The sequence below is a fragment of the Anas platyrhynchos genome, chromosome 3, assembly GCF_047663525.1.
Source record: "Anas platyrhynchos isolate ZD024472 breed Pekin duck chromosome 3, IASCAAS_PekinDuck_T2T, whole genome shotgun sequence".
Taxonomy (NCBI): Eukaryota; Metazoa; Chordata; class Aves; order Anseriformes; family Anatidae; genus Anas; species Anas platyrhynchos.
In genome coordinates this window covers 121085051-121101835 of record NC_092589.1, presented here as the reverse complement: position 1 = coordinate 121101835, position 16785 = coordinate 121085051, and the positions used below count along the sequence as shown (strand labels likewise).

Below are 16785 nucleotides of genomic sequence, written 5' to 3'. Positions count from 1 at the left end.
GGGGCTCCCGGCGCCGCCCCCCTGCGCCCGGCGCCCCCGGCCCCGGAGTCCCCGCGGGGGGGTGGGGGGGGGGGCGCGTCCCCGGGCTCGGGCCCCGCGTGGCGTCACCGCGCGTCACGCGGCGGGGCCGTGACGTCACGGGCGGGCGGGGAGCGGCGGCGCCCTCCGGCCGGGGGGGGGCGCTGCGGGGGGGGCGCCATGGCGGAGCGGGCGGCGCCGGGCGGTGAGCGCGGGGCTGCGGCGGGACCGGGCCCCCCCGGCGGCGGCTGCGGGACGGGCCCCGCGCCCCGCGGCCCCCCCGGCCTCTGCCCCGCCGCCGGGGCCCCTCTCACGCTGCTCTCGTTCCAGGTGCGGGCTCCGAGGCTGCCGCGCCGGGGCTGGCCGCAGCGCAGGTGAGCGGGGCCGGGGCCGGGGCTGGGGCCGGGGCTCGGTGCGGGGCCGGGCCGCAGCAGTGTGTGCCCGCAGGTCCCGGAGCTGTCCCGCGAGGAGAAGCTGCAGCTGCGCAAGGAGAAGAAGCAGCAGAAAAAGAAGAAGAGGAGCGAGAAGGGGCCGGCGGCGGAGCCCCCCGAGCAGGGAGCAGCGCCCGAGCCCGGGCAGCCCCGCGGTGAGCGCCCCCCGCCCCCCCCCCCCCCCGGGCACCCCGAGCCCAGGCCGGGAGCGTCCCCGGGCAGGGGCGGCCATCGCGGCACCGCCGGCACCCACCGCGCTGCGGGCCGGAGCTCTCCTTGCTCGCAGCCGTGCGGGGTCGGGGTTACGGAGGGGCCGCTGGCCTGGCAGCAGGGCTGGCCTGATGGTCCCCGTGTCGTTGTACGGGGTCGGGGAGGTGCTGGAGAGCGCAGGGCTTATTCCCTCACACCCCCAAAGGCAGGGGGTCTGCCCCTGTGCGGAGGAGTCTCCCCACCGCGGGCTGCCCCACGTGCGGGGCTGCATCCCCCAGTGACGGAGGCTGGGCGCAGACTTCCCCCTTCTGTCTCCTGCAGTCACTCCTCACCCCTCATCCTCACCACCCTTGGCCGATGGCCCCAACGATGGTGAGAAGCCCACGGGGGGCAAGAGCAAAGCAGAGCTGCGAGCGGAGCGCCGGGCCAAGCAGGAGGCTGAGCGCGCCCAGAAGCAGGCCAAGAAAGCAGAGCTGGGCCAGGCAGCCCCACCAGCCAAGCCCAGGCTGACCCCCACTGAGCCCCCAACAGGTAACGATGTTGTCACGGCCGGGGTGCAGAGGGCAGGTGGGTGAGCGGGGAGGGAGTGGGCCGGGGTCCTGCAGGATGTGCCTGTCTGATCCTTGCGCCGTTCCCATTGTCCCTTTCCTTGGAACCCTTCATTTCCTGAGTGTTGGGGCAGCACGGCTGAGCTGGGGGCTGCACCAGGGCGGTACTGCTTCACGCCACCCTCTTCATCGTTCTCACAGTGGTGAAGCGGCTGCCAGAGCACGTGCAGGTGGATGACCCTGCTGCCCTGAGGAAACTAGCCAAGAAGCTGGAGCGTCAGCAGGTAGGAGGAGGGCTGGATACCAGGCCGTGTGCTACAGGGCAGTCGTGCCGCAGGTTTATGTGGTGCGGGTCAGGCTCGTGCATGGTGGGGAGTAGGACTTGGTCTCTGCTGGGCAGAGGAAACCTCTGGTGTGCTGCCAATAAGCACTGGGTGTGATCGGTGGTTCTGGAGCGAGCAGGGCTGTATGGCAGCCTTGAACAGGTAAGTCATCATCAGCGCTGTTTGGTGACAGGTACCTCTGAGGCAGGACTATGGCACCAAGGTCAACCTGTTCTCCCATTTGCACCAGTACAGCCGGAAGAAGCCGCTGACGCAGCAGATGAGGTATGTGGCCTCCCCAGCCCAGGCCCCTGGCAACTGCTTGGCTCTGCTTCATCCAGCTTGTTTGTAAAATGGCCCTGGGGAATGGGTGTCCTTGTTCTGAATGTGGGATGGGCTTCGAGGGGTGGCTGGGGCGGCCTCTTCACCTGCTGTGAGGAGGGGCAGCAGGGGCAGCTGATGTCCTGCCTGTGAGAGGAAGAGCGCTGTCCTGAGGGAGTGTGGGGCAGTGGAACAGGGGCAGTGGGGCTGGCCTGATGGCTCAGGTCACAGAGCAAGCAGGGCTGGGCTGACAGATCTCTTCTTGGAGCATCCCTTGGATTGCTTGGGGAGAGGTCTGGCCATGGGTCTTTCCTGGGCTGTAGAGTACCAGAGAGAGCTGACAGTTCTCACCTTTGTCCCTGCAGCATCCCCTCCACGGTAATTCACCCAGCTGTGGTGCGCCTTGGCCTCCAGTACTCCCAGGGTATCATCAATGGTTCCAATGCCCGATGCATTGCCCTGCTGGAAGTCTTCAAACAGGTATGTCAGAGCCCCATGCCCATGAGGCAGCAGGGGCATTGCACCAGGTACAGGCATCTCTTCGTGTTCCCCAGCTGTTGGGGCTATGACTGTGCTCAGTCCTCTTCAGACCTCTCCCTTTTGGCCTGGGGCATCCATGCTGCCAGGCTCCTGTTCTGGTGCTGCAGCTGTTGCAGATTTGAGTTCCTGGAGCATCCTTTGCTCGCCCCGTAAAAGTGTGCCAAGCTGCACAGTACACACTTGTGCCTGGTATGCAGCCTCCTCAGAGAGGGTGGGCACATGCAGTGCCTGGCCAGAAGGGGCAGGTGCACTGAACTCACATTCTTTCTTACTGTTTCAGCTGATTCGAGATTACTCCACTCCCCCTAACGAGGAGCTGTCACGGGACCTGGTGGCCAAGCTAAAGCCACACATCAGGTGAGCGGTCTCGGTGCCAGGGCAGAGGGACTGAAGCTCCACTGAGTGTGGTCCATCAGACGTCTCTCCAGGTTGCTGTTCTACCCAAGCTTTGTTTGGCTTTCCTGGGGCTCTGGTTCTGCCTCTCTGGCTGCCATCCCCAGCCCAGCTGCATCCTCCCTCTCACCATCATTGTCCTCCAAGCTACCCTGAAGCTAAGTAAGCTAAGTACATTTCCTCTCTTGCAACCTGGAAGGCCAACTATGTCTTGGGCTGCATTAAAAAAGGGGTGGCCAGCAGGGAGAGGGAGGTGATTGTCCCCCTCTGCTCTGGTGAGACCCCAACTGGAATACTGCGTGCAGGCCTGGGGCCCCCAGCACAAGAAGGATGTGGAGCTCTTGGAACAGGTCCAGAGGAGGGCTACTAAGATGATCAGAGGGCTGGAGCACCTCTCCTATGCAGAAAGGTTGAGGGAATTGGGCTTGTTTAGCTTGGAGAAGAGAAGGCTACAGCTCCAGGGGGACCTCATTGCGGCCTTCCAGTAGTTCAAGGGAGCATATAAACAGGAGGGGGATTGCCTGTTTACATGTGTTGGTAGTGATAGAACAAGGGGGAATGGTTTTAAACTAAGGGGAAATTTGGGTTAGAAATTAAGAGAACGTTGTTCACTCAGAGGGTGGTGAGGCACTGGAACAGGTAGGCGAGGGGGGTTTTGGATGCCCCATCCATGGAGGCATTCAGGGCCAGGCTGGATGTGGCTCTGTGCAGCCTGCTCTAGTGGTTGGCAACCCTGCCCAGAGCAGGGGGTTGAAAGTAGATGATCTTTAAGGTCCTTTTCAACACAGGCCATTCAATGATTCTCTCTACAGCTTCCTGAACCAATGCCGGCCCCTCTCAGTCAGCATGGGCAACGCCATTAAGTTCCTCAAGAAGGAGATTTCGTGCCTCCCTGACACCCTGAGAGAGGAGGAGGTGAGTGACCACGCATAAGCAGCAGGCTCCAGCCCTCTGGCTGTAAGCCCAGGGGGGAGGCACAGCCCTGTCACAGTTCAAGCAGGGGGAGGTGACAGGATGCAGACAGTGCTGCAGAGAATCCAGAAGGCTACTGGCCATGAGTGTCACCAGCCACAGCCTGAGAAGGGACTGCAGCCAGACCTGCTTCCCCTCTGCCTGCAAGCACAGTCCAGCGGGTTCCAAAGGGGCTGGGATGCACCACAGCGAACGCCAAAAATCTGTAGGCTGGTGGGACTGGAGCCCATCAGGACCAGGGATGTAAAACGGGAAGCTGCAGCAGGAGAAGCACGTGTTCACAGTGAGCACAGCGCTCCACCACAGGCCTGGCTGGCAACCAGCATTGCGCCTATTGCAACAAGGAGGGCTGGAGGCCTCCCAGACTGGTCCAGCTGGCGCTGTCCACCACAGGGAGGCCACAAAGGCTGCAGCACGTGGGCACCATGAGCTGTCCTTATGCACCAGCACAGTCTGAGCATTGTTTGGCAGCATCAGTAATGTCACGGATGAGGAAGAAAGTGTTTTTCAATGCTCAGCTGCATCCAGCACAAAAGGCTCTGCAGGAACCTCTTGGCTGTGGAGCAGGGGCAGGGTGGTGGCTGTACATCAGGAGCCGTCCACCTACGTGACAGTGTGGCCAACTGGCTGCGAGAAGTCAGGCTGGTGAGATCTGGGCAGTAAAATCTCCGTGGGGTGGATGCCCAGAGTGACTGACCTGGGAGATGCAGGGGAAGCAATGAGCGCAGCTGGGGAGGTCCTGATGTTACAGTGAGGTACTGTGGGGTGCTAGTAAGCTCGCACTGGAGCAGGAGCAGGCCCCATGTGCCCCACAGAGCCCTTACTGCGGGAAGGTGCCATTCAGCAAACAGACTGTCTGGGAGCAGGATGGGGCTCTCTGCTGAGCCCACTGCCCTCCCAGGTGGCAAAGGACAGCCGAGTGGCTGCAGCGTGGCCAGGCCGTGCTGTATGTGCTGGTACTGTCTCCCCAGGCAAAGGAGAAGCTGCAGAGCACTATTGACAACTATCTGCGGGAGAAAATTGTTTTGGCAGCTGAAGCCATTTCAAAATCTGCCTTTGAGAAGATAAATGACCGCGATGTCATCCTGGTGTACGGATGGTAAGAAGGGGCAGCCAGGCCACGGGGTGGAAGATAGAGACAAAGCAGTGGAATGAACATAGGAAGCTCTTGCAAAAGCAATTTTTCAGTGGTGGGAGAATTTCAGCATTGTCCAAGAGGAACGGAGGTTTTGTGGTTCTAGGTCTTCTTTTGCTGAGGGGAAAATAGGGGCAGCACCAAGAAATAAGCAGGGAGTAGGTAGTCAAGGGGTGTTGGTCAGAACTCAGCTGTGGTGGGGAGCACACACAAGGGAGAAGTTGACGACCGGTGGGATAGAACAAAGGATATGTGAGGGTGTTGGCTTGAAGCACAGCATGGCCCCGGGATCAGCCCTCACCAACTGGAAGAGAGAATATTGCTGAGCACTCTGCTTTTTCCAAAGCACTAGCTGGGACTTGTCCCATCCTGGAAGATGGGCAGGTTGATGAGCTGGCGTCAGGAGGCAGTGCCCAAGCACTTTCTGCCTGGCAGCAGCTGGGGCAAACACCAGACCATGCCAGCAGAGCTCAGCGGGCAGTGTTGGCTGGTGAGGCTGTGAGCAGGCATCCCTGAAGGGCCCCGCTGGGGAGGGCGCTCTGCTGACCTTGTTCTGACTTCCCTGTGTGCTGGGAGGGATGGAACTCAGACTCATTAGAGGGGCATCGAGGAAGGTCTGATCACAGAGCCTAATCCCAGCCTGTACTGATGAACGTAGCTGTGCGAATGAATAAGAACTCAGCTTGTGAATGCTCAGGTTTGTGCTGCTTTCCTTTTTGAGTAAACCAGACTCCCAGACCTGCAGACCTGTAGCAGCTGACAACACCTTACCTGGCAGCAGGCCTAAAACCGTTGCCATCAGCAAAGCCTATAGAAAGCTCGTTAATGAGCCTTTGCTGTTCTTGTTCAGGGCTCAGCACTGTCCTCTGCTTGCACACATGTATGTCTAGACTGAAATGTTTCAAGAAACCCAGATTTGCCATTTCTTAAATACAGAGCATTTGCAGAGCAGCCTGGGCTGTTTACTGGCATTTTGAACAGACTGCAGCAAAGTCGTGTCAGGAAGCAGAAGTAAGGAAGCTGGTTCCTCCTTAGAGGGAGAATGTCCTGGAAAGTGAACGTGGAAAAGGGAACTAGATGCTGCTGTGGCAAGAGAGTCTGTGTGCGCTTCCTGGGCGATCGGCAGATGAAGGAGCAGAGGGAGGCTCCAGCGCAGGCCTGGTGCATAACGAGGACATTTGGAGAGGGTGTGCAGGGGGAGCCGTTTGTTGTGGTTGTGGACAGGGGGAGGTCAGCACTGCTTCCAAAGAGCGCTGAGACACGGGGGTGATTTTCTGTGCGAAGACAGGGAGGGGGCCCGAGGAGTGTAGTGAGGTGGTGCCTGGAAGGATGGGACTGGGAATGGTGAGTGCAGGCTGCAGCTCTGCCCAGGCTTATCTCTAGGCAATGCCAGCCCGTCAGGTACTCGGTGGGATTCCAACTCTTGCCCCAGGTAACACAGACACCTCCTGGATTCCTTTGGGCAGGACGTGCCTGGAGGCCCGTGTGGCAGCACCCACTGTGCTACAGCCAGCCCTGGGAGTCAGACACATTTAGGTAGGGCTGTCCCCGGGGCAGGACCCCGTGCTAACGCAGAACTGCCCAGCTGGCACCTGATGGTACCACACTGCAGCCAGCGCCAAGGGACATCTTGGGCCTCTTGGCTGCATTTTGGGGCGATGCCATCAGCAAGCAGCCTCGGCGTGGGTGGGCTGGGGCAGCCGCGCGGGTCGGGGAAAGCTCGGCCTGCCCGGAGCAGCCCCTTGACCAGTGTCTGCCAGCTCGTCCCTGGTGAACCGCACGCTGTGTGATGCCCACATGCAGAAGGGCCGCGCTTTCCGTGTGATCGTGGTGGACAGCCGGCCGCGGCTGGAGGGCCGGGAGACGCTGCGCCGGCTGGTGCGCAAGGGCATTCACTGCACCTATGTGATGATCAACGCCATTTCCTACGTGCTGCCTGAGGTGAGGAGTGAAGCGGGGCCGTGCTGAGGGCGGTGGCAGGCCAGGGATGAGACTGAAGCGTGACAGAAGATACTGACACGCCTGCGCTGCTCCAACAGGTGTCCAAAGTGCTGCTAGGAGCCCATGCGCTGCTGGCCAACGGCTCAGTCATGTCCCGGGTGGGGACATCCCAGATCGCGCTGGTCTCCAAGGCTTACAACGTGCCCGTGCTGGTGTGCTGCGAGACCTACAAGTTCTGCGAGCGGGTGCAGACAGACTCCTTTGTCTCCAACGAGCTGGGTATGGTTTCTGTCCCCTTCTTCCCGCCCGGGATCTGCTCCCTGCTCCTGCTGCTGGCCAGGACAGGACTTGCTGAACCGTCCTGCCGGTCCTCTCCCTGAACCCTCGAGGGGGACCCCGGCCCGGGAGGGGCAGATGCGGGGGGCCGCGGGCGGCAGCGCGGTCCCTGCCGCCGATCCCGCAGCGTCTCCTCTCCCCGCAGATGACCCCGACGACCTGATCGTGCTCCGCAAGGGGCAGGCCCAGCTGGGCGGCTGGTCAGAGAACAAGTCCTTGCGCCTCCTCAACCTGGTCTACGACGTGACACCGCCCGACCTGGTGGATCTGGTCATCACAGACCTGGGCATGATCCCCTGCACCTCGGTGCCCGTCGTCCTGCGCGTCAAGAACGTGGATCAGCAGTAGGGGCGGCAGCACGGACCCTAATAAAGCAGGCCCCGTGTTAACGCTGCGTCTGACCTCTGTGGTGCGGCAGAAGCCGCGTCGCCCCGCGTCATCCCGGGCTCGGCTCGGCTCTGTCCTGGGGCACGCGGTCCTTCTGCCCGGCTCTGCCCTGCCCCTCTCCTTCTCCCGCGCCAGGCTGCGGCCGGGAAGGGCCTTCCCCGTCCCCGTTGTCCGATAAAAAGTTCGGATTTGTCACCCGGCGTGGGGTGCGCCGATCCACGCGCTAGGTCGAGATGCTGCTGCGAGTGCGAGACCCTCCGATTTCGGTGCGGGGAAGCAAGTGATCGCCTCAATATGAGTGGTGACACGAGCTTCCACTTTATTGCACAGATACCCGTATATTTATACACACAGCCACAATTATGCCTACCGGTCACTATCCTATTGGCTAAGCCCAAAAGTGTTGCAAAAAACACTGTTTCTCCTACTTGCGGTTACAGCCCATAAGCTACTCCCTTCCCTTCCCGGGCCTCAGACCCACCTGTTTCTCTCAAGGACAGACTGCTCCTTGGATATTTTCACAAGAACGCTTCTCCTCGGGCCTACTCTATGGCTATAAGCTCTGTATTTCCTTTGCCTTGCTTGTACAATTCCTCTAGGGACGCGTGCCCTTGCTCTTTGAGCCATTCTTCAACAATTCCCCCTTTTTCTTTTTGCACGAGTGTCATGGTTTAACCCGGCCGGCAGCTAAACACCACGCAGCCGTTCGCTCACCTTCCCCCCTCCCTCTGTGGGACGGGGGAGAGAAATGGAAAGTGAAGCCCGTGAGTTGAGATAAAGACAGTTTAATAAGACAGGAAAATAACATCAATAACAATAATAACAATAACAACAGTAAAAATAATAATACAATGATGATAATAGTACTACTAATAATAATGTGTACAAACAAGTGATGCACAATGCAATTGCTCACCACTCGCTGACCGATGCCCAGCCTAACCCCGAGCAGTCCGGTGCCCCTCCCCCGGCTAGCCACCCCTATATATTGTTCAGCATGACCCCAGATGGGATGGAATACCCCTTTGGCTAGTTTGGGTCACCTGTCCCGGGTCTGTCCCCTCCCAGCTCCTGCTGCACCCCCAGCCTGCCCGTTGGCAGGACAGAGCAAGAAGCTGAAAAGTCCTTGGCTTGGTGTAAGCACTCTGCAACAATTAAAACACTGTTATCAGCACTCTTCAGGTATTATCAGGTGTTATCAGCACTCGTCTCATCCTAAGCCAAAACATAGCGTCCTACCAGCTACTAGGAGGAAAATTCACTCTGTTCTAACTGAAACCAGGACAACAAGCAAGGCCCCATTCGTCATTTTTGTTACCCCTTTCACAATACAAAATAAGCTATTATATATATATATATATATATATATTATTATATTCACAATTTCAAAATAAGCTATTTTGACAACAACGATTATCAGCAGTACAATAAGCAGCAATCTCAAACCCTCCTTAATAAGGGATACAAGCCAAGGGGAAAGGTCACCAAACAGGGATTTCAACCAGGTAGCAAACGGGTTAACATTCCCTCGTATTCCATTCACGTGTTCTTTGAGCCAATCCAACCTTTTATGGATCAACTCACTGTGATCTGACAAATTAAAAGAGCACGTTCCTTCAAAGTCCTCGCAACAGCGTCCTTGGGCCAGCAGCAAAAAGTCAGTGGCTGCCCGATTCTGCAACACTGAGTGTCGGAGACTGTCCTGTCCACATCATCCACCATTGGAGAGGGGATGGCGGTAGTTGCGTTGAACCGTTTCACTGTCCAGCACGCCAACTTTTCTGTTTGTGTCAGCGCCCGCGCGGCTGCCAGCCCTGGTGTGAAGGAGGAGGCAAATATTCGCGCGGTGGCTGACCATAACTCAACATCATCTTTACAGGCAGGTGTTAGACCGTGAGTGTCTCTTTTCGCTCTGCTGGACACCGTCTTGGAGATGCTCAGCCAGTCCTGGCGGCGAGGTGCAAATAATCCGTTGTATCGCTAGGGAGCCGTGCCCTCGCTCTTTGAGCCATTCCTCAGCAATGCTGCTTATTTCGGAACCGCACAAGCCCAGGTACCGGGTGCTTTCCCCCAGAGCTGGCACACCGCAGGATTTTCCGTGCCGCTCGTCGCACGATCCCTTATCGGTACCGTTACGTGTCCGCACCATCCCCTGGCCTCCGCTCGCCTACATCAATAGCAGGCTGCTGCCACGACAGAGTCGCTCTGCGCGTCCTCGGAGAGGAGAGGAAGGGTCCCTCGTTGGGACGGGCTCTCCCAGCCTCGGGGTGCGAGTTTTGCTGTTGGAGCGGGACGGGCTCGCAGACAGTCGGCCTCAGAGTACTCCAGACCTTTGGTTTTCAGCCCCCCGTTCGCACGGTGTCGATCTGTGACGTACTCAAGGGAACAGCGGGACGCGTCCCCCAGGAACGTCCCCAGACCGCGCTTCCCGCTCAGCAGGGCCTCGGTCAATCGTCCTTGAGCCATCTCCAAGGCCTGGCTCATCCTGCCCTGTCCTCAAAGGACGAGCTCCATCTCCTTGGCGCAAAACCAGAGCTAACCGCACGCCGGTGTGGGCCCGTGCTCTTGGACCGGGGCAACGGGGCCGGGCCGCTCCCGGGCCGGGCTCCGCAAGCCCCAGCGCCAGGCTCCGGCGGGCCCGGGGAGCTCGGGCCCGGGGGCGGGGCCGCGGGGAGCAGGGACCTGAGGGGCGGGGCCTGGAGGCGAGGCGGGCGTGTCCGTGCCGCCCGGAGGGGGCGTGTCCATGTAGCCCATGGGGGCGTGTCCATGCAGATCAGGGGGCGTGTCCATGCAGACCAGGCGCCGCGCCGCATGCCGGGACCGAGCCCACGCCACGCGGCGCCCCCCTTGAGACCCCCGTGGGCGCGGAGCGGGCTCGGAACGGGGCCGGAGCTCGGGGCGGGGAGGGGGCGTGGGGAGGGCCCGGGGGGGGCTTTGGGGGCTGGTGTCCGTGTGCTGGGGGTGCGTGCGCTGTGGTGGGGCCGGGTGGTCGGGGAGGTGGGGGCATACTTACCTGGCAGGGGAGACACCATGATCAGGCAGGTGGTTTTCCCAGGGCGAGGCTCATCCCCTGCACTCCGGGTGTGCTGACCCCTGCGATTTCCCCAAATGCGGGAAACTCGACTGCATAATTTGTGGTAGTGGGGGACTGCGTTCGCGCTCTCCCCTGGTTCCCAGGTGCAAAGACAGAGCTGGCGGTGATGGTTGGGGTAGTGTTGGCGTGAGTGTCCTGGAGCGGCTCTGGCAGTTTCCAGGGGCTGCGGAGGTGCCCCGGGGGGTGTTGCTGCGGCCGCCCCATCCCGCAGGGCCCCGAGGACCCCCGGCGCCCCCGCCCTGCTGCCCCGTGGCCGCCGCCTCGCCGGGGTTCGGAGCGCGATCGGGGGCCGCGGGGCGCAGAGGGGGTGCGGGAGGAGCCGAGCGGGCGCCTCGGAGGCTCTCGGGGTCTCCTCGGGGTCTCTCGCTGGGTGCGGGGCAGCCCCGAGCCTTCCCGTGCCGGGCTGGGGGGGCAGGGGTGGTCCTGGGAGAAGAACCCAGAGGCTGCCCCAAGGCAGAGAAGGGCCAGTCTGAGCCAGCTCTGTGCCCGCCACTGGTGGAGCCAAGCCGATAAGAAACGTTGTTTGTTCTGAGAGAGCAGAGTTAAGAAAGGGGGGAGGAAATAAAAAGGAATAAATAAATAAATAAATAAATAAATAAATAAATAAATAAATAAATAAATAAATAAACCCTGCTGAGCAACAGCAGCTGGGAGAGAGGAGGGAGAAGCAGCCCTGCAGCCCCAAGGTGAGTGCAGCAGGAGGCAGGAGGTGCTCCAGGCTCACAGCAGCAGTTCCCCTGCGGGCTGTGCAGGGAGAGGCCCCTGGTGGAGCAGGCTGTCCCCCTGCACCCATGGGTCCCCCATGGAGCAGATCTCCACGCTGCAGCCCCCCTGTGGGTGGAGGAGCCCCCGGTGGAGCAGGTGGCTGTGGCCTGGAGGAGGCTGCGGCCCATGGAGAGCCCCCGCAGGAGCAGGCCCCGGGCCGGAGCTGCAGCCATGGAGAGGAGCCCACGGGGAGCAGGGGCAGAGAGGGACCGAGAAGGAGCGGCAGGGACGAAGCCTCAGGGACTGAGCGCAGCCCCCATTGCCCTGCGCTGCTCGAGGAGGGGAAGGTGTCTTTATTTGTTGTGGTTGTTTCTCACAGCTCCATCTGGTTACTAAGAGGTGTTACATGTTACTAATCTCCCTCTGCGGGGTCTGTTTTCCCCGTGATAACTGTTGGGTGATCTCCCCATCCTTATCTCACCCCTTGAGCCCTTTGCATTTTATTTTCTCTGCTTTGAGGAGGGGCAGTGAGAGAGCGGCTGAGGTGGAGCTCGGCTGCCCAGCTGGGTAAAACCCCGTGTAAAACCCAGCAGAGTTCAACCACGCTTCCTCCACTGCTCCTGCCCTGCGGGCCCAGCAGGGTCCGTGGCTGCCTCCTGCCCCAGTTTGTGATGCACCAGCAGAGGAACACCCAGGATCCTTCTGGGAGCCAGGATTAATCAAGCTGCCACTCACAGGAACTATAAGATAAGTGAAATTCTATGTGAGAGAGCAATTAGAATGTACCCAGCTCCACCTGGGAGAAGGCAAAGAAGGAGTGGAGAGCTTAAGGGGCCAGCTGGTATGGGGGACGCTGCTGTGGGGGTGTGCTGCAGCTCAGCAGATCAGGAGGAGGAGGTCGATGAAGCCTTCTACAAGCAGCTGGAAGTAGCCTCACGATCCTGGACGCTGGTTCTCATGGGGCTTTTAATCATCTGGACATCTGTTGGGAAAGCAACTCAGCCAGGCAGGTGCAGTCCAAACGGACAAACAATGCATTAGAGATAATTTTCTGATGCAGTTGGTGGAGGAGCTGACAAGGCGGGGGTGTTTCTGGACCTTGTTCTTATAAGCAGATGGGTTTGTTAGGGATGTGAAGATTGAGGGCAGCTTGGGATGCAGCGACCATGAGATCATGGAGTTCAAGATGGAACTTGGTGGAAGAAGTAAGGCAAAAAATAGGATTGCCACCCTGGAATTTCAGAGAGAAAGTGTGGGGTGGATGAGTGGGCAGTAAGGTGGGTTGAGAACTGGCTGAGCTCAGAGGGTGGCCAGCAGGTCAAGGGAGGTGATCCTCCCCCTCTACTCTGTCCTGGTCAGGCCTCACCTGGAGTACTGTGTCCAGTTCTGGGCTCCCCAGTACAAAAAAGACAGGGATCTCCTGGAAAGAGTCCAGCAGAGGGCCACAAAGATGAGACAGGGCCTGGAGCATCTTCCCTGTGAGGAAAGGCTGAGACCTGGGGCTGGTCAGCCTGGAGAAGAGAAGACCGAGAGGGGATCTCAGCAATGTGTGTAAATACCTGAGGGGTGGGAGGCAGAGGGCTTTGGCCAGCCTCAGAGGGATTTGGCCGAGCTCCACTCGCGCTCGTTGCTGGCACCGGTCGGTGTCCTCTGTGCCCGGCTGGCTGCCCCGGGCCGTGCGAGCGAGCGGTGCCTCTGCCGGTACAGCGGGACCGGGCGGAGCGGGACCCCCACGGGCAGGCTCCGGGCAGCCCACACGGGACAGGAGCCGAAGCGCAGCCCCAGGAAACCGCCCGAGGAGAGGAAGGAGGAGAAGGGAACGCCGCGACACCAGCTCTGTCTTTGCACCTGGGAACCAGGGGAGAGCGCGAACGCAGTCCCCCACTACCACAAATTATGCAGTCGAGTTTCCCGCATTTGGGGAAATCGCAGGGGTCAGCACACCCGGAGTGCAGGGGATGAGCCTCGCCCTGGGAAAACCACCTGCCTGATCATGGTGTCTCCCCTGCCAGGTAAGTATGCCCCCACCTCCCCGACCACCCGGCCCCACCACAGCGCACGCACCCCCAGCACACGGACACCAGCCCCCAAAGCCCCCCCCGGGCCCTCCCCACGCCCCCTCCCCGCCCCGAGCTCCGGCCCCGTTCCGAGCCCGCTCCGCGCCCACGGGGGTCTCCAGGGGGGCGGCGCGTGGCGTGGGCTCGGTCCCGGCATGCGGCGCGGTCCCCGATCTGCATGAACACGCCCCTTGAACTGCATGGACACGCCCCCCACGCTCACAGGCCACGCCCCTCTCCCGCTCTGGCCCCGCCCCCGCAGCCTTCGCCCCGCCCACAGCCCCGCGCTCTCCTCGGCCCCGCCCCTCCCCGCCCGGCCCCAGCTGGGTCCCGCGGTCCTGGCCCCTGCCCCCCCCCCGGCACCGGGAGGGGGCTGAGGGGTCCCGGGGGCAGCGCGGCCGCAGCTCGAGCCCCCGCAGGGCGCCCGCGAGCCCCAGAGCAGCAGCAGCACGCAGCCAGACGCAGAGCGGGGGTTCTGCAGGGGCAGCAGTTTGTGCGGGGGAAATCCTCGCTAAGGGAGACAGGAGGAGCACTGCGAGATCGGGAAAAACACAAATCACGGGCCCTCTGCTCACGAGAGAACAAGGAAAGAAAAGGAAAAGGAGAAATTAGCGGGTGGCCAAATCACATTGCACATGTAGGGTACAGGAGGGCATCGGGCGGGCGCTGAACTTGCAGGACTCAGGTGAGGAAATGGGAGAAATCAGGTGCCGGGCAATGGGGGATATAAGGTTAGGATAAACTCCCGCTGTGCGCTTCTGCTTGCAAGATGCCCGCAATGCAATCACAAATGAGACAGCTTCACAGAAGGTCCTGTCTGAAGAAAATTATTGAGATTTTTCCCACAGCAGTCCCAGTCACTCTCGGCCCCTGTGCTGTGGGGTCCCACCCACGGGATGCAGTCCTTGACGAACTGATCCGGCGTGGGCTTCCCACAGGCAGCAGCTCTTCCAGAACTGCTCCAGATATGGGTCCGTACCACGGGGTCCATCCCTCAGGAGAAAACTGCTCCAACCTGGCTCCCCTACGGGCAGCAGCTCCTGCCAGGTCACCTGCTCCTGCGTGGGCTCCTCCACGGGCTGCAACGTGGAACCCTGCTCCACCGTGGTACTCCATGGGCTGCAGGGGGACATCCTGCTTCACCATGGGCCTCACCACAGGCCGCAGGGGACTTCTGCTCCGGCGCCTGGAGCACCTCTCCCCCTCCTTCTGCACTGACCTCGGCGCCTGCAAGGCTTTTACAGAGAAATGACTGGCTGGCAGGGTGGTGTCTGGACCAGGGATTTGGGTATTTTGATCTTGGGCCGTCCTTTGAGAGGTCGGGTATGTGGGCTATGGACAGACACCAAGTGGGGCACAAGTGTGTTGGGGAGCAAGCTCTCTGGGCTGATTACCAGGGCTTTAAACTAGGTTTGATGGGGGAAGGGAGGGGAGCTAAAGGTGACAGAGAAGGGCTGGGGGAAGTCATCACTGCTGTCACTGTTGAAGACAGGGAAAAACTTCTGAGCTCTCCCATAGGATTGTCTGAGGGCTCCTCAGAGAAGGTAGCGTTCCCCATCCCCCGTCCAGTATCTTCTTCTTGCATCCCCCCAGGAGTAACTGCACCTGCTGCTTCCCTAAAGTGCCTGTACACCAATGCACGGAGCATGGGAAACAAACAGGATGAGCTTGAGATCTGTGTTCGGTCGCGGGGCCACGATCTCGGTACGATCACTGAGAGCTGGGGGAGAGTGAGGGGCAAGTGGAGAGCTTGTGGGTGAGAATTAAGGGGTGGGCTGGTATGGGAGACACGGTGGTAGGGGTCTACTACAGGTCTCCAGATCCGGAGGAGGAGGTCGATGAGGTCTTCTACCAGCAGCTGCTAGTAGCCTCACGATCACGAGCGCTGGTCCTCATGGGGGCCTTCAGTTACCCAGACATCTGCTGGGTAAGCGACTCGGCCAGGCACGAGCAGTCCAAAGGGTTCCTACAATGTGTTGAGGACAATTTTCTGATGCAGGTGGTGGAGGAGCCAATGAGGTGTGGGGTGCTCCTGGACCTCGTTCTTACCAACAGGGATGGCCTTGTTAGCGATGTGAAGGTTGGGGGCAGCTTGGGATGCAGAGACCATGAGATGGTGGAGTTCCAGATAGAACTAGGCAAAGGAAGTAAGGCTAAAAGCAGGATTGCTACCCTGGACTTTCGAAGAGCCAAGTTTGACCTCTTCCTTCTTCGACCTGCTTGGGAGTATCTCATGGGCTAGGTTGCTAGAAGGCAAGGGTGCTTGTGAGAGCTGGGCTACATTTAAGCAGCACTTCTATGCTCAGGGTCAGTGCATCCCAAAGAATAGGAAATCGAGGAAGGGGGGCAGGAAGCCCACGTGGATGAGCAAGGAGCTCATAGATAAGATCAAAAGGAAGAGAATGGTCTATGAAATGTGGAAAAAGGGCCTGTCCTCCTGGGAGGAGGATAGGAGTGTTGTCAGGGCCTGCAGGGACGCAATGAGGAAGGCTAAAGCCCACCTAGAGATGAGGCTTGCAAAAGAAGATAAAGGATAATAAGAAGGGTTTTTTCAAGTATGTAAACAGCAAGAGGAAGACCAGAGATAATGTGGGTCCCTTGCTGAATGAGGGGGGTGTCCTGGTCACAGGAGATGCTGAGAAGGCAGAGATACTGAATGCTTTCTTTGCTTCAGTCTTTGCTCCAAGGACACTTCCCTGGGACTGCTCGCCTCCGACAAGAGGACAAAGGGTCTGGGAAATGGAGGGCTCCCCCCTGGTGGACATGGGAGTGGTTCAGGAGTGTCTGAGTGGGCTCAAAGCACACAAATCCATGGGTCCCGATGGGATGCATCCATGTGTGCTAAGGGAGCTGGCAGATGTGATCGCCAAACCACTCTCTATCATCTTTGAAAGGTCCTGGAGAACAGGAGAGGTGCCTGAGGACTGGAGGATAGCCAGTGACACTCCGGTCTTCAAGAAGGATCTGGGCAACTACAGGCCAGTCAGTCTCACCTCTGTCCCTGGAAAGGTGCTGGAGCAGCTTGTTCTGGGGGCCATCTCCAAGCATTTGGAAGAGAAGAAGGTTATGGGGAGTACTCAGCATGGATTCACCAAGGGGAAGTCGTGCTCGACCAAACTCATTGCCTTCTATGATGGCATCACCAGCTGGGGAGATGGGGGGCAGAGCGGTGGATGTCATCTACCTTGACTTTAGCAAGGCTTTTGATGCTGTCTCCCATGACATCCTGCTGGCGAAGCTGAGAAAGTGTGGGGTGGATGAGTGGGCAGTAAGGTGGGTTGAGAACTGGCTGAGCTCAGAGGGTGGCCAGCAGGTCAAGGGAGGTGATCCTCCCCCTCTACTCTGTCCTGGTCAGGCCTCACCTGGAGTACTGT

General features: G+C 59.8%; 1 protein-coding gene and 2 non-coding genes across 3 annotated transcripts; 2 read left to right on the top strand and 1 right to left on the bottom strand.

Moving 5' to 3' along the window:
• The first annotated feature begins 108 nt into the window (after positions 1-108).
• Positions 109-7557, top strand: LOC119716366 (translation initiation factor eIF2B subunit delta). The gene is made up of 13 exons (XM_038176374.2): positions 109-223; positions 349-392; positions 466-604; positions 981-1190; positions 1409-1491; positions 1724-1815; positions 2217-2331; positions 2672-2748; positions 3597-3699; positions 4728-4855; positions 6652-6832; positions 6931-7111; positions 7314-7557. Exons 1-13 carry the CDS (start codon positions 199-201, stop codon positions 7514-7516), a joined length of 1581 nt encoding a protein of 526 aa, XP_038032302.1. The 5' UTR covers positions 109-198; the 3' UTR covers positions 7517-7557.
• A 3003-nt stretch (positions 7558-10560) lies between these two features.
• LOC119716690 (U1 spliceosomal RNA) lies at positions 10561-10724 on the top strand. The gene has a single exon (XR_005265140.1). It is a non-coding gene; the product is annotated as a U1 spliceosomal RNA (small nuclear RNA).
• Positions 10725-13210: 2486 nt separating this feature from the next.
• LOC119716689 (U1 spliceosomal RNA) lies at positions 13211-13374 on the bottom strand. The gene has a single exon (XR_005265139.1). It is a non-coding gene; the product is annotated as a U1 spliceosomal RNA (small nuclear RNA).
• Positions 13375-16785: the final 3411 nt, after the last annotated feature.